This window comes from Hyperolius riggenbachi, chromosome 4 (genome assembly GCF_040937935.1).
Source record: "Hyperolius riggenbachi isolate aHypRig1 chromosome 4, aHypRig1.pri, whole genome shotgun sequence".
Taxonomy (NCBI): Eukaryota; Metazoa; Chordata; class Amphibia; order Anura; family Hyperoliidae; genus Hyperolius; species Hyperolius riggenbachi.
Genome location: NC_090649.1, coordinates 155915295 through 155942617, shown reverse-complemented (window position 1 = coordinate 155942617; position 27323 = coordinate 155915295). Strand labels below are relative to the sequence as shown.

The 27323-nt window shown below is 42.6% G+C and overlaps 1 protein-coding gene across 13 annotated transcripts in view; it reads right to left on the bottom strand.

Moving 5' to 3' along the window:
- Window positions 1–27323, bottom strand: part of MED12L (mediator complex subunit 12L) — a 742320-nt gene that overhangs the window by 76833 nt on the left and 638164 nt on the right. For all 13 annotated transcript variants that reach the window (XM_068280808.1, XM_068280810.1, XM_068280809.1 and 10 more), the window contains 7 exons: window positions 26425–26526; window positions 15579–15692; window positions 9319–9506; window positions 9040–9228; window positions 8130–8204; window positions 7819–8009; window positions 5622–5783 (listed from right to left, as the gene is read on the bottom strand). In XM_068280808.1, the coding sequence (XP_068136909.1) occupies window positions 5622–5783; window positions 7819–8009; window positions 8130–8204; window positions 9040–9228; window positions 9319–9506; window positions 15579–15692; window positions 26425–26526 (1021 nt within the window). The remainder of the gene's footprint in view (window positions 1–5621; window positions 5784–7818; window positions 8010–8129; window positions 8205–9039; window positions 9229–9318; window positions 9507–15578; window positions 15693–26424; window positions 26527–27323) is intronic.

Sequence of the window (27323 nt, the reverse complement as noted above, 5' to 3'; positions counted from 1 at the left end):
CAGTGAAGGGATAGCTGCTGCAGACTCTCATAGGGAAAGCTTAGTTGGGCTCTTGTAGGCTTGTTAGCTTGCTCCTGACTGATTGTTATTGCTAAAAAAGAACCCCTCAACAGCTCTTTTGAGAGCTAATCTTGTTCTTGTGATCTATTTTTTGTGTGTGTGTGTGTGGCCCACTTGCATTATATACAGCCCTGTCAGTCAGTGTCACTGTGCCTGTCTGTGTGTGACAGGTGCACATGTAATACCCATCACTGCATATACCTACTACCTGTTGTATCACCTACGTGAGCGCACGCAGTGTGATATACTACTCCGTGCATACCTGTTAACTGCACCTGTGTGACTGACTGCACATTCTATTAGTCAAGTCAGTGCACACCTTTCACTTCATCCCCCCAATATGGACAAAACAAAAGGCAGAGGCAGGCCACCTGGCAGGTCTGTTCGAGGTCGCGATGTCGTGATTTCGTGTGGCCCACGACCAAAGTACTGTGTTCAGAAGAAGGCACGTGCCATCAACCCCCAATATTGTCAGGACGTAGTTGACTATTTATTTAACACAGAACACCTCATCTTTCTCAGCTTCCGCACGGAAGCGTGACATATCTTCCTCCTCCTGCTCTTATTCTGGCACTCCACTTAACACTCAGTCGGCCGCCACCACCAAAGTGCCATCACCCCAGGGCTCAGCGGTGTGGACATTTTTTTGTGAGTCTGCCTCAGATGAGAGCAATGCCATCTGTAGTCTCTGCACCGAAAATTGAGCCGTGGAAAGACCGTGGTAGGGACAACTACCTTACGAAGGCACATGATTACAAAGCACAAACTGCAATGGGATGACCACCTGAGGGAAAGCAGCACACAAAAGCAAATCCACACACCGCAGTGGAAGATATGCAATTAGTTTTCAAAAAAGGCGATACCCAGACTGTACCGTGATGTTGAAAGGCAAGTGGTGTCATCTCTGGCACACAGTGTTGGGTCAAGTGACCATCTGACCATGTGGTCTGCAAAGCACAGCCAGGGCTGCTGCCCGCCCCAAGACTAATTCAGTCCCCACACACAACATCTCTGCCTGCACGCCGTGTGACTGACTGCCTGCCCCAAGATTAAGTCGCTCCCCATACAGCATCTCTGGCTGCAGGCCGCTTGACTGCCTTCTTCGCTACCACCAACAGGGTCCAAGACTCTAGGCGGATTCCTGAATTTTTAAGGCCGCTATAATAATTTTTCTGGTGCGTGTACATGCCTGCCTAATTTTTCTGGCTGCACGGCAGCTGCAACAACAAAACAAAAGGCGGGGGGGTTCACCCAAGATAATAAGGTCGTTGCTTCATTGTGGACAGACCAAATTTGATCAGCTGGACAGTCACTGTTCTGTCATTCAGTTACCTCAGCCCGGCAACCATATGGGCTTGAAAACCGCCACGGCCTGCACTCTGGCCATGGTGTGCACCAGTCCAGCACGGCCGTCACTACACAAACCGCAAGGACCAGCTCATGCCCAGAGGCGGCGGTCCTTGTAGGCGCATGGGCGGAGCGATCGCGTCATCCGTGACGCGATCCTCCGCCGGGGACTGGCTCCGCCCCTCTCGCGCTGTAACCCGCCGGCCGTTCGGAATCGGCGGCGGGTTACTAGCACCCGGATCGCCGCATACAAAGTGTATAATACACTTTGTAATGTATACAAAGTGTATTATACAGGCTGCCTCCTGCCCTGGTGGTCCCAGTGTCCGAGGGACGACCAGGGCAGGCTGCAGCCACCCTAGTCTGCACCCAAGCACACTGATTTCCCCCCCCTGCCCCCTGATCGCCCACAGCACGCCTCAGACCGTCCCCCCCTGCCCACCCCCCAGACCACAGTTTGCACCCAATCACCCCCCTAATCACCCATCAATCACTCCCTGTCACTATCTGACAACGCTATTTTTTTTTATTCCCTAAACTGCCCCCTGCTCCCTACTGATCACCCCCCACCCCTCAGATTCTCCCCAGACCCCCCCCCCCCCCCCCCTGTGTACTGTATGCATCTATCCCCCTGATCACCTGTCAATCACCTGTCAATCACCTGTCAATCACCCAACAATCACCCCCTGTCACTGCCACCCATCAATCAGCCCCTAACCTGCCCCTTGCAAGCAATCTGATCACCCACCCACACCAATAGATCGCCCGCAGATCCGACGTCAGACCACCTCCCAAGTGCAGTGTTTACATCTGTTCTCTACCCTAAACACCCACTAATTACCCATCAATCACCCATCAATCACCCCCTATCACCACCTGTCACTGTTACCCATCAGATCAGACCCTAATCTGCTCTTTGCGGGCACCCAATCACCCGCCTACACGCTCAGATTGCCCTCAGACCCCCCCTTATCAATTCGCCAGTGCAATATTTACATCTGTTCTTCCCTGTAATAACCCACTGATCACCTGTCAATCATCCATCAATCACCCCCTGTCACTGCCACCCATCAATCACCCCCTGTCACTGCCACCCATCAATCAGCCCCTAACCTGCCCCTTGCGGGCAATCTGATCACCCACCCACACCAATAGATCGCCCGCAGATCCGATGTCAGATCACCTCCCAAGTGCAGTGTTTACATCTGTTCTCTACCCTAAACACCCACTAATTACGCATCAATCACCCCCTATCACCAACTGTCACTGTTACCCATCAGATCAGACCCTAATCTGCCCCTTGCGGGCACCCAATCGCCCGCCTACACACTCAGATTGCCCTCAGACCCCCCCTTATCAATTCGCCAGTGCAATATTTACATCTGTTTTTCCCTGTAATAACCCACTGATCACCTGTCTATCACCTGTCAATCACCCATCAAGCACCCCCTGTCACTGCCACCCATCAATCACCCCCTGTTACTGCCACCCATCAATCAGCCCCTAACCTGCCCCTTGCGGGCAATCTGATCACCCACCCACACCAATAGATCGCCCGCAGATCCGACGTCCGATCACCTCCCAAGTGCAGTGTTTACATCTGTTCTCTACCCTAAACACCCACTAATTACCCATCAATCACCCCCTGTCACTGCTACCTATCAGATTAGACCCCTATCTGCCCCTAGGGCACTAATTTACCCGCCCACACCCTCAGAACGCCCTCAGACCCCAGCCCTGATCACCTCACCAGTGCATTGCTTGCATCTATTCCCCCCTCTAATCACACCTTGAGACACCCATCAATCACCTCCTGTCACCCGCTAGCACACCTACCCATCAGATCAGGCCCTAATTTGCCCCGTGTGGGCTCCTGATCACTCGGCCAAACCCTCAGATCCCCCTCAGACCCCCTTCCGATCACCTCCCCAGTGCATTGATTGCATCTATTTTCCCCTCTAACCACCCCCTGAGACACCCATCAATCACCTCCTGTCACCCCCTAGCACTCCTATCCATCAGATCAGGCCCAATACAACCTGTCATCTAAAAGGCCACCCTGCTTATGACCGGTTCCACAAAATTCGCCCCCTCATAGACCACCTGTCATCAAAATTTGCAGATGCTTATACCCCTGAACAGTCATTTTGAGTCATTTGGTTTCCAGACTACTCACGGTTTTGGGCCCGTAAAATGCCAGGGCGGTATAGGAACCCCACAAGTGACCCCATTTTAGAAAAAAGACACACCAAGGTATTCTGTTAGGTGCATGACAAGTTCATAGAAGATTTTATATTTTGTCAAAAGTTTGCGGAAATTGATTTTTATTGGGTTTTTTTTCACAAAGTGTCATTTTTCACTAACTTGTGACAAAAATTTGCGACATTTGGCTTCAAGACTACTACTCACGGTTTAGGGCCCCTAAAATGCCAGGGCAGTATAGGAACCCCACAAATGACCCCATTCTAGAAAGAAGACACCCAAAGGTATTCCGTTAGGAGTATGGTGAGTTCATAGAAGATTTTATTTTTTGTCACAAATTAGCGGAAAATGACACTTTGTGAAAAAAACAATTAAAATCAATTTCCGCTAACTTGCGACAAAAAATAAAATCTTCTATGAACTCGCCATACTCCTAATGGAATACCTTAGGGTGTGTTCTTTCTAAAATAGGGTCATTAGTGGGGTTCCTATACTGCCCAGGCATTTTAGGGGCCCTAAACCGTGAGGAGTAGTCTTGAAACAAAAATGACCTGTGAAATCCTAAAGGTACTCATTGGACTTTGGGCCCCTTGGCGCAGTTAGGGTGCAAAAAAGTGCCACACATGTGGTATCGCCGTACTCAGGAGAAGTAGTATAATGTGTTTTGGGGTGTATTTTTACACATACCCATGCTGAGTGGGAGAAATATCTCTGTAAATGGACAATTGTGTGTAAAAAAAAATCAAACAATTGTCATTTACAGAGATATTTCTCCCACCCAGCATGGGTATGTGTAAAAATACACCCCAAAACACATTATACTATTTCTCTTGAGTACGGCAATACCACATGTGTGGCACTTTTTTGCAGCCTAACTGCGCTAAGGGGCCCAAAGTCCAATGAGCACCTTTAGGCTTTACAGGGGTGCTTACAATTTAGCACCCCCCAAAATGTCAGGACAGTAAACACACCCCACAAATGACCCTATTTTGGAAAGTAGACACTTCACGGTATTCAGAGAGGGGCTTGGTGAGTCCGTGGCAGATTTCATTTTTTTTTTGTCACAAGTTAGAAGAAATGGAAACTTTTTTTTGTTTGTTTTTTTGTCACAAAGTGTCATTTTCCGCTTACTTGTGACAAAAAATAATATCTTCTATGAACTCACCATGCCTCTCAGTGAATACTTTGGGATGTCTTCTTTCCAAAATGGGGTCATTTGGGGGGTATTTATACTATCCTCGAATTCTAGCCCCTCATGAAACATGTCAGGTGGTCAGAAAAGTCAGAGATGCTGGAAAATGGGAAAATTCACTTTTTGCACCATAGTTTGTAAATGCTATAACTTTTACCCAAACCAATAAATATAGGCTGAATGGGTTTTTTTTTTATTTTATCAAAAACATGTTTGTCCACATTTTTCGTGCTGCATGTATACAGAAATTTTACTTTATTTGAAAAATGTCAGCACAGAAAGTTAAAAAAATAATTTTTTTGACAAAATTCATGTCTTTTTTGATGAATATAATAAAAAGTAAAAATCGCAGCAGCAATCAAATAGCACCATAGTGCAATAGTTAATAATGTGGTGCCCAGAACTGTATCCCAGATGTGGTCTCATGGAAAATTACTAATCTACAAAGCATTTGTTGCTGATACTATAATAATATCACTTCATCATACATGCTTTACATGTGCTGCTCAGTATGTAGTAAGCTAGCTCTATGTAGCAAAGACCTATTCCTTATTTTGGTGACAGAACTGGCCAATTTACTTTACCAACAATAATTTCCTAATATAAATATAACTGTATAAAATTCAAATTAAAGGCTTAGCAAAAGTCTTAAATATTTTTGTATACTGTATGTTACAATTTGAATTTTAAGTTATTAGTTGCATTGTGAATCCTATACCAGCCAACCCTACAGAACAGTAAGCTCTAGCAATATGATGGATCTCACTGTCAGCATGTAATCAAAGTTACATAATTTATGTTGGATTGCATTAACTCTCACCTTTTCTGCTTCTGCCGATCCCGTTCTTTCTTTGAAGAAGAGCCCAAGTGTTGTCCTTTCTCCAGTTCCTCTCCTGCTGCTTTTAGTACTCTACCTTGAACCGAGGTGGGCAATTTAGCAATTAGCGGAGCCACCAACCACACTCCTCTACGTTCAGATGAGCTAAATACAAAACACAAATGCCAAGCTAGTTATACAGATAATGGCAAAGCAAGCATACTTCAATGTTTACATCTACACTAATTCTCTCGTAATGATAGTATGAAGTATTTTTAATTGGTACTGAATGTAAAATAATAACAATATGGACTCTAGATTCTAATAGCTAGGAAAAGAAAACAAAACAGACAGAATGTTTTATTCATTTTTCCTATAGAGTTGGAAAGTGGTAAAGTGGTCATACACTCTTCGCTTTTTCGGCCTCTAGTGCTTGTTGTCACAGCAGGAGAGGAAGCATGCCCTGGAGATGATGGAAAGAACTGGAACACAGGAAGAGCGCGCCGGCAGACAGATGAGCGTACGCTTTGTTGCCAATACTCTGCATGGCCCGGGGGGAGCACATTACATGGGGTAGACCTGTGGGGCATGGCAGGCAGAGCGCACCTTCACAGATTTTCAATAGATTCCATGCTGAAATCTATTAAAAACACGTGTACAGTGTGTGGAAGGATTCAAGCCCTCTCAGATCAGATTAGATCAGGGCGGGATCTATCTTATGGGTGAATCCGGTGGCCATCTATTAGTGTATGGCCACCTGTATACTGTTTTACGATGTTTGCATTCTTGATGATACAGTAAATCAGAGAGGTCTGCACACCTAATGCAACCATGTGCATAAATAAGAATACATGGGGTGAGCAACGTGGGTGCTGGGCTAGTAAATCGGACCTTTGTCCTAACAGATATAGATATACAATAAATTACCCGCACACCAGGCTTGAATGATCAAGAAATCAGAATGTATTGAGCAAAAAAGCATAAAAATCACAATGCCATGATCAGTACATAGCAATGCATAACAAGCAATGCTACAGTCAATTCACATCATTAACTGAGTTGTACAATAGGCAAATACAGAACATGTGGCTTAAAGCAGCAGGTTCACACATGCAAAGCAGGGCAGCTGAGTAAAAGTCCATGCACTAGGCAACAGCACAAATGCTGAATGGAGCAAACAGCTTAGTGAAGTCAAGTGAAACCAGCAGCCTGAAAGGATCCTCCAGTTCCCTTTGAAAAAGGTATTTGAAACAGCGCTGTCAGGGACTCATGTCTGCTAAAGGTTCACTTCACTAAGCTGTTTGCTCCATACAGCATTTGTGTTGTTGCCTAGTGCATGGACTTTTACTCAGCTGCCTGCTTTGCATGTGTGAACTTGCTGCTGTAAGCCACATGTTTTGTATTTGCCTATTGTAAAACTCAGTTAATGATGTGAATTGACTGTAGCATTGCTTGTTGTGCATTGTTATGTACTGTTCATGGCATTGTGATTTTTATGCTTTTTTGCTCAATACATTCTGATTTCTTGACCATTCAAGCCTGGTGTGCGGGTAATTTATTGTATATCTGCATTCTTGATGATGCAATAAGATTTATTTGTATGCTGATTAAGTCCTTTGAAAACATAGCTAAGGGCTCTGCCTTTGATATGGGAGACCAGGGTTTAAATCCTGGCTAGGGTCAGTACTCAGTACCTATTCAGTAAGGAGTCCTTGGGCAAGACTCCCTAACACTGCAGGGTGGTGCATTGAGTGCGTCCTTTGTGGCTGCAGCTCTAGAGCGCTTTGAGTCCAACAGTAGAAAAGCGCTATACAAATGTTAGGATTAGGATTATGATTTACTAATTTACGTCCATTGCATACACCTGAGGCCAAAACTAGTCATCCACTCTTTATGTCTGCAATTGCCTCTTTGTACAGTGAAAGGCTATTAAGTATTTCTCACTTTGCAGATTATGAGTTAGTATAAATATTGCTTCATTTTGGTTGAATATGAAGGCAATTATTTTTGTATTTATGTAACTAGATGCTGGCTGTAAAGGGGATCATCCAATCGAGGTTAGTGGATTGACAGATCCATTTACAAGTTTGTTGACATGCTCTTCCCTCATCTTTATCAACTAGCAAGGGGTCCTTCATAGGTTAGAATATAATGGGCACTGCTAAGGGGTTCCACACTGGTTAAAAGGTTAATTCATTACCTAAGAACAGCAGACTTTACACTATGCCTCGCATCATTGGCCTCAGTATGTCCACCGCAGTTGGCACTGAAAAGACCATTACCAGGATTGCTTGAACTGCTGTTTAGTTCAGCAGACTGCTGGAATACTTCTATAGTGGCCTTGGCAATATTATCTAAAAGAGCATTCATTTCATTCACTGAGTTGGAGGCCTGTAACAACACAAGACAAAAATGGTTTAATGAGGCTTCTTCCATGAAATTTTAACTAGTAAAACGTCATGATCCTCATTACATACAATGTTATGTGGAGTCTAGAGATAAAGTACTAACAGGTTCCTTCATGCATTGCTTGAGCATCAGCTGGATCTCCAACCATGATTGTCTGAGCGTCCACTGCTCTAGGTTCTAGGCAAACAGAAAGAGAGAGAGAGAGAGAGAGAGAGAGAGAGAGAGAGAGAGATGCATTTATTTAGTCCAATAATATCAGGGCACAGAAAAACAGGGCCGATGCTATAATACAAGCAAAGGGGGCAATTCCACCAGATTCTGTAGGCCCCCTCCCCCCCAAGTATCCACCATTCATCCCTCTCAAATTCAATTTGGCTGGCCGTCAGCCATGGTTCCCTTTCTTCCTTGTATTGTTACAGCCAGCCACATTAGTGCTCTCCCCGATGTAAAGCAGGCATGTGATGTCACGTCAATATGTACATGCCTGCAAGGAAGGAAGAGGTGCCCTGCTGTCGCCAGGGGTGGGTCCTGGACAGCATCTTTTGGTGAGTGAAGTTGCAGGCTGGGTGAGCATTATCTAGGTTGGGACCTAAGTAGCTGAGTTTGCAGTGACTAGGTGTGGTTACCAGGTTACCTTTGCCCTGGGGCCTCCATGCCGCTTAAACCAGCCCTGCCAAAACAGGGGCATAACTACAGGGGAGCAGCCTGCCTGAGGTGTTGGAGGGCCCCAACTACTAAACTTCCCACCCTCCTTCTGATCCTCCAGATCAGGTGTTTTTGTGGCTACACACATTATGGGTGTGAAGATTTTGGTGGCCACAATAGTCTTATGACCCTTGTAAGATGGACCCTCAGGCTGTGAGGGTCACCAAGGGGAGTTTGGGCTGAGTGCATACTACTCTAAAGTAAATTGTATATAAACATGCAGTTCAAAAAGTGGCCAGTAGAAAACCATGTTATGTAAAGGTTGTGTTTACCTTGCCAAGTTTAAAGATTTATATTAAGAGAGTACCTGCAGGATTCGCTTGATGTGGAGCCGCTGGATGTTGTCGCCTTCTATTGACTCCCTTACTTCATGTGGGTAACATATAAGTTGTAGCAGTTTCTGGGCTTGCTTATTAGAGAGAACAGGATCTAGAATGAGATCTTTATCTGTGCAGAGCCTTTCCGGTTCCTTCAAGCAGTGATCACCGACCCACTCCTATGTGCCATCCAAGAACAAATCCGTATAAGCAATGTCCACACAACTCACTATCACATCACAAAGCAATCAGAAATGTTTTTCATTTACCTGTTGGCAAATTGTTCTTAGAACATATTTGGCATATTCACTTAAACTCGCTGTCTCAATTATGAACGGTTTCCCAGTTGATGGCAAGGGTGTCTCAGTTTCTAAAACTGGCTCAACTGCTGTTGCTGCTTCTTCTTCTTTATTGTGCTTAGAAGCATTGATAATATTACTGCCAATTCCAGCATCTCCTGCAAAATAAGACATCAAGCTAAGATATAACAAATATTACCACTAGGTGGCAGTATGGGTCTGAAAAAACTGACCAAACAACTACATGTATTTATTTTGGGTGATTTGAAGCCAGTGAACAAATTAACTTGGTGCAACTGCAAACACATTTTCAAAGTCAAAAGGTTATGTGAGCACCGTAGCATTCCTTATTTTGCATTGGATGTTATGCTTAGAATAACAAAATGTACATGTGTTTTACAAAACATTTGCTGATGGCCAAAAGCTGCTCCTGTGTACTCCATAAAAGGCTATTGGAGAGCAGGTTCAGCCAACATACTCAGAGCTCTGTACAGTATTCCTAAATACATGTGTCATCGAGAGCAAACAGAGCAATGTGACCGACTTGTAAAATCTGTCAGAAGAAACGTACATTCAGAGTAAAACTGGTATCTAGGCAATAAAAGTTGAATATTTATTCACACACAAAAAAAATGAATAAAAATAAATAAAAAATAAAAACTTTCCATATCTACCTGAACATCTTTGCAAACAAAGGCTATGGGTAAGGTCTCCTACCCACAAAACTCAGTTCCAGAAATAACCTTTGTTTGCACATCTTAACTTCTTTTAAAAAAACAACAACTTCTAGAGAACGGCAAGAATATCCACAGTGCTGACAGATTGCTTGACCTTGCGGTGCAAGCATTTAGGGCTGTTTATGATGTTTGCCACCTAGAAGCCTGAAACATGTAGTGTACTGTCTGCTTCAATACAGCTTGTGGCTGCATACAGCTCCTGAGTGCCGTGTCTTCTTTTCGTTGTGGTCTAATTGTTTGCAGGGGTGGTGTACCTGCATGACACTGAGCACAGGCTGGCCGACTTATTGTTGGTTTATATCCAAGGTGAGTCGTTTTTTCTGCATCTGACACATTTTAAAATGTTTGCTGTATTTTATAGGCTCTCCCCTGCTCACCAACCTTAGTAAATCAGGGCCATTGCCTCTAGGCTCCTCTCACTTAGGTGGCTGAAGAAAGTGGCATCTGTTGGTTAAAGGATAATGAACTTTTAACATTTTTATGAAGTCTATACCCTCCTCCAGGTTATGTTAACAGTATAATGTTAATACTGTTATTTTGCAGTGCTCAGCACTATGTGCAGCTCAAACTCTGGTCTACGCGTTGCACTGTCTTGTAGGAGGGGAGGAGTGAGCAAGTATCTGCTTATCATTCCTCCCAATCAGGACAGGGGTGGGGACACTGCTTATCCGCCTCAACCAGGCTCTCCTGCAGTGTGCGTGAAAGGCACGCTTGTCAGTGAAAGGGGCAATGTTGAAGCAAATGTTGGTTTGTGAACCAATTCACTACAGCAAACCATTAAAGGGAACCAGAGACGAAGCACACTCATGTATTTTACCATATATATCAATGGGAACATTAGAGAAAACACCTACCCTGCTCTCTGTTTCATTATTTACTGTTCTGATTGCTTCTTATCAGCCCAGATAAAATCCCCGACTGAGCATTCAGTCTGGCTTTGTTCAGGAATCTTTATAGCTGAGTCTGTCTTCTGTACTGTATTTTCAAGACCAAGCCTGCCCCCTTGTGGCTCTGCTCAGGAATCATTATAGCCGAGTCATTATAGCAAAGCCAGACTGAATGTTCAGTCGGGGATTTTATCTGGGCTGATAAGCAATCTGAACAGTAAATATTGAAACAGAGATCAGGGTAGGTGGTTTCTCTAATGTTCCCACTGATATATATGGTAAAATATATGAGGATGCTTCGTCTATGGTTCCCTTTAACCATACAGATAAGAGAATGTTTTCCTCACTGTAAGAGTTTTTTTTATTTATATGATATAATTCATCCATTGCAATGGCATTTCCCAGCCCTGCTGTATCCTGTACTTGTGACTTGTGATTCTTAAACCAGATGACATTACTTTGGTTCAAAATTAAGTATATGTAGACAAAAAGAAAAGCTGCTGCTTTGGTTAAAAGTGTAATGGGGGGCAGTGTGAATCACTTGTTTTTAGAAAGACATTCCCAGTGTGCTCAGACCAACATAGACGTCTGTATAGGCAAAAAAAGAGGAGAAGAGAGAGGCGGCACTGCTGTAGTCTTGCTTTATTCGTAGACGTCATAAGTAAAAGTCATCTGCACAACAATAATCTCGGTACAAAATATAACAAACATACCAGGTGATGTCCACTTTCAAAGCTGTGGTGGGGGCTGTGAACAATAGCCTTACAGCCGTTTCGCGCGTAAGCGCTTCTACAAAGGGCTGCCGTCTCTGGGGGCTCGGAGGGCAGCCGGCAGTGCTGGCTCTCTCCCCCCTTTTTTTTGCCTATACAACATTAAGTTGGATAACCGTATGGGCAATAAAGAGAAGGGTAACACGTTTTATTATTAGTTGTGCTAAAATAAAAAGGTGCACTGGAATTATTGTTACTTAGAGATGATCTGTGAGATATCCTTCGTGTGTGCTACAGACAGATAATAATAATAATAATAATTCGAACATTTATATAGCACTTTTCTCCTGTCGGACTCAAAGTGCTCAAGAGCTGCAGCCACTGGGACGCGCTCAAGAAGCCACCCTGCAGTGTTAGGGAGTCTTGCCTTGAACTCCTTACTGAATAGGTACTTAACCTAGCCAGGATTCGAACCCTGGTCTCCCATGTCAAAGGCAGAACCAGTACACTATCCAGCCACCAATGAGAGTCAAATGAACCGAGTGTACATAAGATGTATGGTAGGGAGGAAGGAAGGATAATAGAAGCTCAGCCAAAACGATGTATGCCACATATGAACTTCTGCCAGGTTGAGCAATGGAACTGCTGGTAATATTAATAAAAGTTGTGCTTCAGAGAGTTCAAGGCAAACATATGCACATCATTAGAGACACAACGTGCTCTTGCTTTTTTGTTTTTAAGTGAGATTTCCTTCATGGGCTGTCTACTATGAAGCATAATGCTGAAAGCATACAGAAACAAACGTGCAATAAAAGCTCAGTATAATGATTGGGATTCAATTAATCTGTTTTGTTCTGGCACCTGTGCGAGAAAACTATGAATGTGATTAGAACATCATGTCGGGCATTTGAGAACAGAACAGAACAAGTGTTGATGGTTGTATTGTGTCACAACAGAAACGAAGGACCAAAAGTCCTTGTAATGATTTTAGAAAAAAGATGTCGTTTATTAAATTATCCTCTTTCATCTGCTGTCTAAACACCAGCTGCTACTACAATCAGTAGAGAGTCTCTTAGTTGGCAAGGTATCCTACAGAGTACCGGTAAACACAATAATAATGTATTAAACAAATCATACAAGGTCACAGGATGGTCTACATGACAGGTTCTCATTCAGTAGCACATTTACATTAGGGCAAACTTGAAAGTTTTGGGAGTATGTAACCTAGTCAGGGTCAGTGTATCTTCACAGTTTACATTTTCACCAAATCATTTTTTACCTAAACTTTAACTGAGAAATTGTGGTCACTTAAAAATAAGGAAATGTGTAGAAAATATTTATATATACCATTTAAGTCCAATCCAAGTTTTTTTTCCTATTTTTTTTTATTTTAGTTTTCATTTTCTAGGTACATGGGGGGAATGGAAATATAGTACTTCAATTTCCCTCCATTATAGTTTTAAAATATAAGAAAAAATGCTACTTTAGATTAAAAACACAAGTTCTATTGAGCTATTTATCCTGTTTATCACAAAATGTAAATTGTTTTGCTGGTACAATGAATGTTGATGTTTGATTATGAAATAAAAGTATATTTTTGCTGCATTGTGTACTTTTTACTTTTTCTCCTTCCTTTAACAAACATAAAACACCTTTAAATGTATAAAAATGGAAATGAAGACGTTAATATAAAGGGTGTCAGAAGTGGGCCTGGTTGTAGGAAGTGCCCGGGGGTGATAGCCTCATGTTTCATTTGATTCCCACTGCTTCCCCTCTACCCCTCTATTATGGTGCCCCATTCCATGTCCGTATTCCATGTGTCTCCCTTCTAGTTGCCACCATTAAAGTGTCTTGCTTTTATAGTACCCCCTAGAGTGTCTCCTTCACAGTGCCTTCATATATACTGCTCCCCTAAGCTGTGCCTTCTTATAGTGGCCACCCTGCCGTGCCCCTAATAACAGGTTCTGTTCTGTGCATCCTTAAATTAACCTCTGTGTAATGCTCTTGATGATTTTGCCTAGAAGCCACTTTTGTTTATAGTTTTTTATGGTGGTCTAGTCAGTGGTCCCATCGACTAGTGAAGTCATCAGGCTAGGACCCAGTACATGCAGCTGGAGGAGACCAGCTTCATACAGCGAGTGCGGAGAGGTGCGATGCAACCTTACCTAGCATTGATTACATCTGCTGATCTCTACTGGGGGAGGCAGGGATAGTTTCCCTGATTAGTCCTTGTATGACCACCTGGGAAAATGATCACATGCCAGCACACGCTCCGTGATACAGGGGTGTAATTACAAACTACTGGGCTCCCTAGCAAAGATCTGCCAGTCAGGCTCCTATCCCCCATCTCTCCACCCCCTTCCTAGGGGGCCCAGGTCTAAGGGGGCCCACCCAGTCAGCAAATGCAGATTTCAATGCAGATTTTCTTTGCTTCCCTCTTCAGTGTAGTTCAGCGCTACTCCAGACAATCACCATGCAGCTCCTGTCATGTGACAGGCATCATGAGTTGTATAGTGATTTATTTGCCAGGCGCATAGCTACACAGAAAAGGGGGACCTGTCCCGCTTCTGAAAACAGGTAATGCAAAACACTCTGCTGCCGCTGCTCTGAATTTAAAGTGGAAAAAATTTCTGTCATAACTTTTAATAAAATTGTGTTTTCATACACCTTTTTATTACCCATACAATTATATTTTCTTTTGTGCACAGGTAATATTGTCTGTTTACAAATTACAAGTTCCCAAAGTACAGTTCATCTGCTCTTAAAGCTGCCATTGCATTTTATTCATAGATTTTAATATAAAAATACAGCAGCTATCTAGTGAAAACTTCTCATTTGGCTCTGCTTGTGAGCTCAGTACAGCTCAATTTCAGTTCCGTGGCTGGCTGTAACTAATTGTAGCAACATAGGAATGTAAACAAAAGATAATGTTATCTCTGGATAAGCTGAAGGGGCTTTCCACTGCAGAACAAAATGCTGTGTTTAATTGTTTGAATGCTGTTCTGCTTCAATTTTTTTTTTGGTAGTAGTGTTGAGCTCACGAGTAGTGATCTATTTGAATTCGTGATTAAAATGAGGCTTGATTGCCTCAGGTGTGTGGCTGGGACAGAGGGGTTTACTTACCCATAAGTCCGCGATTCTCTATGCGTTCCAAACGTCTTGCACGCGTCCTATTGGCTTGAAGAAGGAAGTGCGCATAGTGAGTCTTGCAACGCGTCCAATAGGACGTGTGCAAGATGTTTGGAACGCATAGAGGACCGCGGACTTATGGGTAAGTAAACCCCTCTCTTCCAGCCGCACACGTGAGGCAATCAAGCCTCATTTTAATCACATAGCTCACTACTCGTGAGCTCAACACTATCGGGTAGTAGGTTTAAAGCTGTAAGTAATCTTTTAGAACAAAGAAGTTGAGTTTCAGACCAATTTAACTCTGCATTTGCTGACAGGATTGGGTCCCCTTATCCCCCCTCCACCCTTCCTGAGATGGCGGGGGTCACGGCTATTGTTACGCTCCTGTTGTGATGTATTATTGTAATCATTGAGGCCCTGGTTTAGCAGCCATCTGGACTTAGCTTTGCAGCATGGATTAGAACATGCTCTCCTTATCATTGTTCTATATACTATTTTTCCAGAATCTAGGTTAATTAATTGCTTTAATATAGTGAAAAAAGTAATTTTAGACTTTAGTTAATGAAGGACTTTTGCGTTTACTGAAAGGTCATCATAAAAATATGAGAAGTGATAACTCATGAGTAATGTTTAGGGCATTAGAGTAGTACTGCCTTGGCTTATCCCTCCACTATCTCTTATAATTTATCTCCACTCAGTGGCAGCTTAGATCAGTAAAATACTGACAACAATAAAGTACATTATGAAGTAAGAAAATGAAAACACACCTAGCATGAGAATAGCCTTGAGGACAGCAAAGACCGCTCCAACTTCAATGCTGTTATGTGCTGCTGCCAAAAGATGCCTGTCACAGGATGAGCATATTCCAGGTGCCAGCGTACCTGCAGGACAAATAATAGGCTTTTATTCAGTATTGTCTACATTGTAAGCTTTCATTTATTCAATACTATTGCAAACCTCTAATATACAACTTTTTATAAACTCAAGCCAGGTTGGCTGAGGCTCTACCAAGCCGAAGCCTAACCTGAGTAAATAAATAGTAAATATGGCACACTGTGATAAATCTGAGATGCATATAGGTACATATAAGACTAGCCCCACTAAGAAATCATTTGAAGTCACTTCCTGTTTTTCAGTACAGCAAGAGTTGTTATCTATGTAAATGTGCTAGTGTGAACTGGTTAAAGTTTTTGAATTCAGTCCATTCAGCCTGGTTTCCTGAAAAGTATATAGAAACTGAAAGCCTGTTATCTGCCAGGGAGAAGATAAAATAATAAGGTTTTAGTGCAGAAAAATTCAAAGGGTGATTACGCCTGTTTTTTTTGTTTGTTTGTTTTTTTCATGTTAAAAAGCCAGAGTGTGAATTCTAAACTGCAACTGTGACAATCTGTTGTAAACAAAAGCTATACAGCTGAAAATAAAAATATGAGACGTTTCTACACTGCTAATGTTCAATTTATTATTTGTACTACACATACAATTCATTATTTCATATTATTTTCACTTTTAAGCACTCTCTTTTCCATAAAGTTTTAAACTTTGAAAAAAGCTGCTTAAGCAGGAGCAGTTGATACGGTGGCTATGGAATTTGAAACATTTGGAGTCAATGAAAAAAGATTCCTCTCCAAGTTTTGTTGTTACCAGTTATCAGTATATGAAGAGAACGTGTATTCCCATAAGAAGAATGACCAAATATGCAGCTGATCTAAGCAAGTAAGGTGAACATTTCAAGCACTGCTTGCAAGCAGCAAGTGAGAACTTAATCATATGAGGCTTCTGTATTAGAGGAAACAGCTACTGCACACACAGATTTTTCACTGAGCCAAAAAAAGCGATGCAAATCAAGCCAATTTTCTTTTTTTGCTATGAGGAAAAGGGATTAAGAACTGTACAAATACGTGCCCTGGATTCCCCTAGGGAGGTCACAGTAGGTCCTGGCATTGTTTGTCACCGTACATTGCTCTTGGCAAGCCATTTGTTTTTGGTAGGCAGACTAAGATTTCCATCTCACTGAAGAAAATAAGCATGATTTTAATAAATACCTCTGATATATTATTATAATTATTAAGTATTTATATAGCGCCAAGACCTTCCAAAGCACTTTACAGAGTATATAGTCTTGTCAATAACTGCCCCTCAGAGGGGCCCAGTCAACGGTTTATTACAGAAAATACTATACAATACTCTCGATTCTGAAGACTTACTATACAATACTCTTGATTCTGAAGACTTAGAGACTCCGACCAGTACTGCAAAGTACTTAAAGATGCATACATTTCTGTAGCTTGTGCTCTCCTCTTTCATTTGATGCCTGATTCGCCGTTCTACACCAAATAGTTTTCGTTCAATTTTAATTTAAATATCACTGCTGCCATCTTGGCTATGTTATAACTTCCAGGTCACCCTGATGCACTTCTCTAACAGAGAAGACAGCTCTGTTAGAGAAGTGCATCACTGAATGAAGCAGGAAGAGGAAGTGACACGCACGACCATTGCAAGAGGCTCCTCCAGAGGGGTCATAGCACAACTTTGTTTGAAGTCGTCTGGCCCCATGCATTTTATAGCGGAGATACCAGGAGCAGTTTGGATAAAACAAGTGGCTGGTAAGTGTGCTGATACACACAATTGTTCATGGGTATGCTTAAAGGCATCCATGAGAGGGGCTCGGAGTCCCTTTAATGATGTAGTGTTAGAAAGGCTGTATAAACTAACTTCTAAGTGCACAGCCTTGAAATGTAGAATGTAGGAGAAACAGATGTTAAGCAGCCTTATGGCAAATGGCTCTCTTGACTGTTACTCAGCAAGAAGAATAAACAACTTCCTTTTACAGACACAGGATGTTGTAAAACTATGTTACTAGAACACACTGCCACCATGTGGTTATAGCTGGTAATGCATAGATATACACATTATAAACTGTTGTTGCTAAGTAAATGTTGAGCGTTACATTCATGATAAAAAATGTGTCTTCTTAGTAACCCACTGACAGAAAGCTGGAGCCTGATACAGCCTAAAAGGGTCATAGCTGGACTCTGCTCACTAAATTGTCTGACCGAAACACAGTTCATCAGGACACAGCTTCAGTAACTATAACATCAAATCTCCAATCACTTTCTCTATGCTTTCCAAATTTATATTTAGGACTTTAGCCTATGTGCATTTTTTTTTTTTTACCAGAGACGTAGATTCTTTTCTCATGCCAATTAGTGGCTGTCAGCTGCCATAGATTTGGCATCTAATCATCACACATTTGTCCTATTAACCACAATAACACCTACAGTCGCTCCCCAGATAACAGGCGTTTGGCACAATAATTATCACTTAACGGAAACGACACTCTATTTTTACTGTGAAAGACATAAAACCAAGGTGATAGATGATCTTTTTTATAGATGTAATAAAAGATTATAAACCGTGCATAAAACCATGTCTAAGTGCATTAAAGAAGCATGAAGTAAATGAACATCTGGTTTTCAATTTACAACGCCTTTTTTTAAATACTGTAAAGGATGTGTTTTTGACACAATCTGTAATCCTCTCACACTGATTTTGAACAGCTAAATGAGCAATTACAAAGTTCTGTTCAATTAAATACCAGAATACGTTTTTATAATAGGAGGAATTGTCTAAATACACAGGACACTTTTCGTTACTTCTATAACAAGAAAGGCTGAAGTGGTGAAGGCGGTAGTGAAGTCACCTCCTGTCAGCTGCTCCTGTGCACCGGCCAGGCACTTGTTCGTGCTCTGAATGGGCAGTGCAGAGGGGACCAGCACACTGAGTCACATCTAAGCATGGCCTCGGCCGTACTTAGATTGGACATGAAGATTTTTTAGTAGCTGAGTAAGGGCTTGTTGCCCTTTTTTCAAGCGCCGGATATTTTGAAAATCGTCCTAAAAGCTTGTGCAATGATTCCCTATGAGAGTGTTCTCACCTGAACGGTTTGTTTCTGATCCACTCAGCAAAGCGCTGCCTGTACCATTTTCTGAGCGTTTTTGCTCAATAAAAGGTATAGGGAAATCACAAAGCACTTGAAAAAGCGCGTTGTATAGCGATTTCCCCATCGCTTTGATGAATAAATACATTGTATTTATTCATTTCCGGTTCAAAGAGTTCACTTCCGGACTTGCGTCAGGAAGTGAAAAAAGCCGAATCGCTGTGCAAAAGTGCTTTAAAAAAAACAGCAGCGCCCACCCGAGCGCAGGGAGGGGGAAATAAAAATCACCCACAAAATCAAAAATTGCTGCCGTCAGCGATTGTGATTTTAGATGTGAACAAAGCATAACTGCACCGCTTGTCATCTGCTGACATGCCTGGAGTTATGAATGCTGCCATTTGGCTGCATTGGCTGGCAGATAAGAGGCTGTACTGACTGACAACTGATCAGTTCAGCCTCATGTGACAGAGGCCTTATTAAGGCATCCTCAGAGTTTTCCAAACATCCCCAGTGCGGATAGCATTCAGCCAACCTGATTTAGATTTTATTCTTTTTAAAATTTGTCTACTGCTATGTGGTAAAAGAGTGCAGTTTTCAACAGCTTCATGTTGGAAAATAGTGGTAGTATTTTGTTGGTAGGGGGGGGGGGGGGGTGTGGCATGCTGCCTAGTTATGTTATTTGGGGACACACACTGTCTAATGATGTTATTTAGAGAACCACTTGCTGTTTAATTAGGTTTGTGGGGCATGCTGCCTAATTAAGTGGTTTGGAGTTGCACTCTACCTAATTTTGTTATGGGGGAGATGGGCTTGCTGTGTAATTATGTTATTCAGATAATATGTTACCTAATTGAATTGCTGTTTGGTGGACAGGCCTGCTTAAAGAGAACCAGAGATTAAGCACCCTCATGTATTTTACTACATTTATCAGTGGGAACATGACAGTAAACACCTACACTGCTTTTAGTTTCATCCTTCTCTGCTTAGTCTGCCTGTTATCAGCACTGATAAGAATCCCCGACTGAGCATTCAGTCTAGGTTTGACCTGGAATCATTATAGCTGAGTCAGTCTTCTATGAAGTCTTTTCAAGCCCGCCCCCTCCTGGCTCAGCTTTCCTGCTTTGCATTTTCAGAGCTCTGATGTGAGGGGCTGCTCTGCTGAGAAAGAAGCTCTGAAACAATAGACAAGTGTAGCTGCTGTAGTATTTCATCTGTGATCTGTGTGCAGTCACCATCATCATTATCTGTGCAGTTTCATTCCTACGAGAGACACTTCCTACAGGCAGCCACACAGCATACCAGAATAATGAAATTGAAAGCACACAGATGAAAGGCTGCAGCAGCAGCCCTGCTTGTCTATAGTTTCATAGAGCCTAGACAGCACATCTAGAACAGCTCATAACCCGGAAGCAGAAGGGGTATGAGCCGGCGGCCATATTGGATTTTTCCTGAAGCAATAATGGATAAAAAACATTTAAAATGGCCCACCAGAGCGGCAAAATTATCAGGTAGAGCATTTATTCTTTACAAGCTATAGATTGATATGATTATTTTGTGTGAAACGTTCATCTCTGGTTCCCTTTAAATATGGTCTAAGTTTCTAAGAGTAGTAGTTGTGGAAAACAGTACATTCACAGTTTTTTTTTTTTTTATTACATCTCATGTACTGTTTTAATTATTGTTTGAGAGGAGAGCTGACTTCACTGCATGGAGGTTGGAGACTATTTATTTTCAGTCCCTTCCCAGATAGTTTCACTGTGTTTTTCATGGTGTTCAGTATTTACTCAGAAATTGTGGGATCCTAACATCATTCCAATTTTAGAATTAGAAAAAGTGTTATATGCAGGTAATATCATTGTAATATTTTGTAAAAACCTGCACTCATACATACTGGTATGTTACATACATGATGGTAATGTGAATTAATGAAACATTGTTATAAAGATATGTAGAACATGGAAGAGAAAAGAAGTGAGTGAAACTTAGGTTTTAAAAGTTTGCTATTAAACAAAAGATATGATAACGCCACAGTAGTCACATCATAACCCCATCAAACTACTGAAACAATTGAAAGTGGAAGGGTTGGGACCTTATGCTCAAAAAGCACAAGCTTATTAATTAGTCATCTGCAGAAATGAGACAATGTACAGGCTAATCAATTCATCATCAACGTCTGAGCGTCTCTATTAATCATAAAACTATCTATTGCACTGAAGGGCCAGTAAGCAAACTTGAAAGCGCAACAAGAAGGGTGTTCTTTCTCAGATTAGGGGGTGCTTCCCCCTGACACCCTGAAGGCTGTTTCATACTGCAAGTGCTCTCTTCAACAATTCGCTGATCGACAGCGATTCAAAAAGCCCTTTGACTATGTAGACCTAGGACAGTTTTCACACTACCTGTAGAGTGATTTGTTTTTCTCAGAGGGCACCTGTAACCAAAATAGGAAAAAAAGTTAGAGGAGGAAGCCTCTGGATGGTTCAGTGTCTTCCAGGCTTCCTTTCACCCCCTCCTGCACTGCACAGGTACACTCTAAAGAATCATCAACATTGAAGTTGATGGGCGGTCTGCACCTGTGCGGTAGCACAAAGCCGCTCGTACACGGCTTCAGCTCAGTGAAGAGGAAGAGGGTCCTGGATGGCATTGGAAGGGTCGTGGACATCTGAAAAACCTCTGGAGCATCTTGTGATTGCGTTTGGTGATTTTCTGTTTTTGCTGAAAGTAACATGATCACATACTTAATTACATTCAGATGGTCTGTTCAAATTACTTAGATTAACTCCAGGGTCACTCTAGTCAAAAACATCCCCTTGCCCCTAAAAACCTAATCCCTGAAGCCTAACAAAAGGCAAATACAATATATATAGAGAAGGCAGTTCCAAGAATAAATACAACTGATAATGGACCGCTTCCTTATTATACAGAGTAATTCTTAGCCTGCCACAGACCACACTTTAGATTAAAATCCAAAGTAGTTTCCATTTGGTTAGTATAATCTAACCACCAGTAGATTATATTTAGGAATCATTCTCTATATTATCCTAACGTCTAATTCAGGCTGCTAGTGAGCTGGGGGAAAGGATGTGGTTCCAGCATATTTTGCTTGTGTATTTTTTTCTAGAATTCCTGGCATTCAGATTTTTTTAATGAAACTGCCTATTTTAACTCCTAGGAAAAAGTGAAGAAAAATAATTAAAAGCTATTTTTGAACTGTTACTGTTTGGTACTCTTCCAAAGACGTGCGCATCATCTTCACTCTTTATCTCTTCTATTAAGTGAAAACAGATGGGTCTTTGAACTTATTGGAATAAGAACGTGAGCACTAGCAAAGCAGCAATAAAAAATAGAACTCAACATAAATTAGTATTGTTATCCACATGTGTGTTATTTTTTGTTTATATTACTGTAGGGACAGGGCCGGATTTACCATAAGGCACTGTAGGCACGTGCCTACAGGCACCTGATGATGGAAAGGTGGCTCACTCCCTTCCCCAAGCACCTCCCTGCCCCCTTCCCTATGCAGAGTCTTGAGCAGAGTGTATATAAGAGGTTACTCACCCATCTCTCAGCATTCTACTGATTAGATCAGTGAGGCACCACTAGCTAGGTAATGCTAAGGGTACCTCTTGCTACCTCATGCTACAGATCACCTGTAGCTACTTATGACTGGCAAGCAGGGCCGGCCCTAGACTTTTTGCCGCCTGAGGCAAATTTAGAAAAAAATTGCCGCCGCCCCCCCCCCCCCCGCCCCCGCGTTCCAGCGTGCGCTCCACTGACATCACTTCCTGCATCGCCGCCCACTGTATTGTAAGTGGACGGCGATGCAGCAAGTGACGTCAGTGGAGCGCACGCTGGAACGCAGAAAAGGTGAGTCCTCCCCGCCCGTTCCTCTTACTATTGGGCATCGGCTGCTTCCTATTTACAGCTGGAGGGGAGTGCAGATCGGGGGACCCAGGCGAGGTAGGGGGGGTCCGGCCCCCCTCCCCACCGCTAGGCCCAATACCCCCGTCCTGCCCACTACCCCTCCGGCTCGGCGGCCGCCCCCCCCCCCCCAGCACGGGCGCACCCAAGGACGGGCGGGTGCCGCCCCTAGAAGTTTTCCGCCTGAGGCAAATGTTTCACCCCGCCTCATGAGCGGGCCGGCCCTGCTGGCAAGGGAAGTAAGGGAGACATGAAAGCTGATCCAGCCAGTACACTTGCGGTGCGGTTCGGCGGGGGTTTGTAGGTTCAAGAAGGGTGAGGACTAAGGTGCAAGGAAATCTGTGCCTATAGGCTCCTGTGATGTAAATCTGGGCCTGTGTAGGGGCGTAACTTAAATATGCTTGGCCAACCAGCAAAACCCCAAAATCACAGGTGAACTGTGCCCCGCTACCCCCCCCCCCCCCCCTTTACAAAAGCACAAGTGTGTGTGTGCCTGTGCTACGCATTGGGAGCTGCAAGGAGATAGGCTGTGTGGTGCAGAGTTACAATGAGAGGACTTGTACCACCGCTGAAAGTAGGTAAACTATCACGGCCTATTGCCGCTGCTCTGCAAGTCACCACAACAGGTCGGGCTCTGGTAGTATCTACATGTCATTGATATCTGGACATTCACTGAAGTTTGCCTTCCATTCTTGATGTATTTTGGTGTGTTTTTTTGTTTCTGTTAATTCTACATTTTCTTTAGAAACATGTGCTACACTGTAGCCTGAGGAGTAGTGATCAATGCTCTATTCATATAAAACGCAATGAACTTTAATATGGTGCGCACATCAAGTAACCTAAAATCATGTATTTTATGTTATGTCCATTATTCAGCATTCTTTCTACCGTGATAGCTAATCTTAAAAAAAAACTGCATAAACAAAAGAAGAAAAGGACGGGCACCGTCTATTGAATAGAGATATTTTTCCTTTACTCACTTCATTGAATGTCGAGTGCCGACACAGTGTTTTGCTTCCTTCTGTTTCAACACTGTCAAGAAACTACCCTGCCCCTAAACTTACCTTCCAAATAAACAATCCTCCCTGATGCTTAAATCTAATATAGAAAATTGTGAGAAGTGCCAAAGATTACCGTAAAAATAAACACCTTTTATTTATCAATTGTTGCTACAATAAAAAGAGTAAAGCAGTTGATATATTCTCAGATACACTCCACTCACATCCAACCTTCACACACACGTTGGGAGTGTGCTGATGAGCTTTCAAAAAGTAAAAAATAGATTAAAAATGAAAAATTGGGGAAAACCTCTATATTGGTTATAAAAAATCTTGTTCACATAAAACTATATAATCTCTGTCTCCTCCACAACAACTCTTAATGCATAAGGTGCTGATAGTTCTAAGTCTCACGGACTATAATGAGTCTCTCATTGAGAAATAGCTGTTTCTGATGCTTAAACCTGTGTACATACGCTAGATCAGGCATGGGCAAACTTGGCCCTCCAGCTGTTAAGGAACTACAAATCCCACAATGCATTTGCCTTTATGAGTCATGACTGTGGCTGTCAGACTCCTGCAATGCATTGTGGGACTTGTAGTTCCTCAACAGCTGGAGGGCCAAGTTTGCCCATGCCTGCGCTAGATGAAACTGGGCCAAAGTAGCCGATAACAGTCTTTGTATAAGAGGCGCCCCAAAGTTGTAGCTTTAGAGTTCTCCACTCGTCACTAAGCAGCTACTGCAAAGGCGTAACCTTGTCACCACATGCAATATATAACAGTCACTCAGTAGTGCTATGTGGTCCACATCAGGTTGCTACCATATTCTTCCACCTCCAGAGATCCCACATAGGTTATTTAAATACCTAGATGTGCAACTCTGTGCACAGGAAAAAATGAAAAGGGGGTCTCTCAATGGAAAGTTAAGAAGACACTTTTATTTGAGTAAAAATGTTCAAGAATGCAGCTAAAAACACTCACATTCAGAGGGTCCTACTCCAGTAGAGAAAGAATGTGGGATCTCTGGAGGGGGAAGAAGTATATGGGAGCAACCTGATGTGGACCACATAGCGCTACTGAGTGACTGTTATATAAAGCACCCGATAACAACCGCCTCAGCTGAGAATCTAGCATGTGTACAGCAACCCCAGACCCCTCAACCAGTGATCAGCCAAGCGCCGTCCGAGAGCATTGTTCTTTCCACTCAGCTAGCTTTCATGTAATATCACATCTACATAGCACCATCCTCCCTTCCCTCACATAGCAGCAGAACACGTCACTACCATGCAGTCTGTACAGCCTCGGCTCTGTCACCCTTAGGATCAGGTTCCAATCCCTGCTGGGTGATATATCTGGTACATGTATACTTAACACTGATTGTTCAGTCCAACTTTCCCTGACACTACCCCTTAACTCTAACTTTAACCGATTGCTGCAGCCGATATGCACCTTCCATTGTCTTTGTTCGAAACCATTTAATTTTGGGTACACACTTTACAGTCACATAGCAGAACACCATTTATAGGCTTACAGGGCATTAATCCTTGGCGGTGGTTGTGGTTGTGTTTGTGTGTGTGTGTGGATGCATTTTTAAAATTTCAATAAGCACTATTTTCGCTAGTGTCCCTCCTTCCCCCCCCCTTACACACACACACACACACACACACACACACACACACACACACACACACACACACACACACACACACACACACACACACACACACACACACACTCTCTATAAAACATACTGATAATTTAATTAGCTTCCCCAAAAGTGGGCTTTAGGCTAAGATCACACTATGTTCACTACGTAATGCCTGTGTTACAATGCTCGTTTAACATGTATGCTATTTTCATAGCCGCTTTGCAGTGTGTGCTAAGGCTACAGAGGAATTCCTTTTGAGCATAACTGTGTGTGTGTGTGTGTGTGTGTGTGTGTGTGTCTGTGTGTGTGTGTGTGTGTGTGTGTGTGTGTGTGTGTGTGTGTGTGTGTGTGTGTGTGTGTGTGTGTGTGTGTGTGTGTGTGTGTGTGTGTGTGTGTGTGTGTGTGTGGTGTTTTTGTGTGTGAACACACTTTTAGAAAATCAGACCTAATGTATGGTGTCTTTCATCTGTCTAAAGGTGGCCATACATTTGTAAATTTCCACCAGATATGTCGGTCAGATGGATTCCTATAAGATGCCCATCAGATCAAATCAAATGTGTGCCACACAACAGGAAAAGATTTTCAATAGAACCCAGGATGAAATCTATTAAAAATGTATGGAACAGCAGTGTTGCACTGTTTGATCCATTGATCTTCTGCTCTAGACTCACCACTGATCGACCTAGATTTTCCATCTGGTCCGATCAATCTACATGCTCAATTTGGGTGAAAAAATAATCTAGTGAACACTGCATCAATTTCTATCCAATTCGATCAGAGTGAGCGAACTGGCCGGATATCGATAGGAGAAATCAACGAGTGTATGGCTATCTTAATATGCTGGGCTGATTGTCCTCTGTGTCTTCACAAATGTAGAAATGTATCTGGTCACTCCCAGTGGTGCATACACATGATCTGAATGCAGTGTAGCTTGTAATAGTGCTACTGCCAGAAAAGATCATGTGTCCTGAATATCTAGCTGATATTTAAGGTACTGGGAATAATTGTTTTCAGATATTAGTATTATTCACTCACACTACATGTAAATAAAGGGAAAAGTCATTGTTTTGTGGCTTTTAATGGAATAAATACAGTAGAGTTCACAAGCTCACCATTTGTCAGCCCTAATGGACAGAACTGCGGCGTTCTTAGTAGATGGAGGAGAAGGCGGCAGGTCATTCTGGCTCCAGGCTCTGCATCAGGGTCACCACAAGCTGGAAGAAAAAGCATCTATCGGTTGTGATTACTTCTAATTAGAAGACAACCAAGAAAATTGTACAAAACCATTCCCCATGATTATAGTCTACTTTCAAGATAAATATATACAGAGACACACCGAAGTAGGTAATTATTTCTAATTTGTTCTCGGACTGTATTGCAACACGTTGGGAGGTAAATTATTCATGGAGCTTATTAGCCTCAATTGCTGTCATTTTGATTGTGTTTCCTTATCCCTACTGACACAAACTATCAATAATGCTTTGAAATGGAGCAATCGGACTATTGAAGCCCATCTCTAGGCACAGGCCTACAAATATCTCGTAGCTTGGTAGTCAGAGCTCAAATGCGACCTTTTGTTTGAAACGAGGCTGCTTAAGTATAAATATTTGTTTTAAAATTTTGATCACATGACCAGAAGTGCTGAATTAGGAATGTCAGAATAAACCTAGGTCAACAGCACAACATGGATGGTCACTGTGGATCTGATGTATGATCCGTTTTATGTTTATCCACATCCACTGGTGTCTGTTGTAAAGAGATTTGTGCATTGCTTTCAATGGCATGCTCGTTTTCCAAAAAAGGTCCGACAGGGCAGGATTTTGCGTTCCGCTACCACAACAGTGACAATACACATGCTGAAAACAGGCATGTCTTAACAGATCAGGTACCATAGGGCTGGATTTAGCACTAGGCACACTATGAGCCTATAGCAAAATTTAGGATTTTTGAGGATGCTCAAAATATAAGCCCTACTCCAAAAATAAGCCCTAGTTACTAGCTCATATAAGGT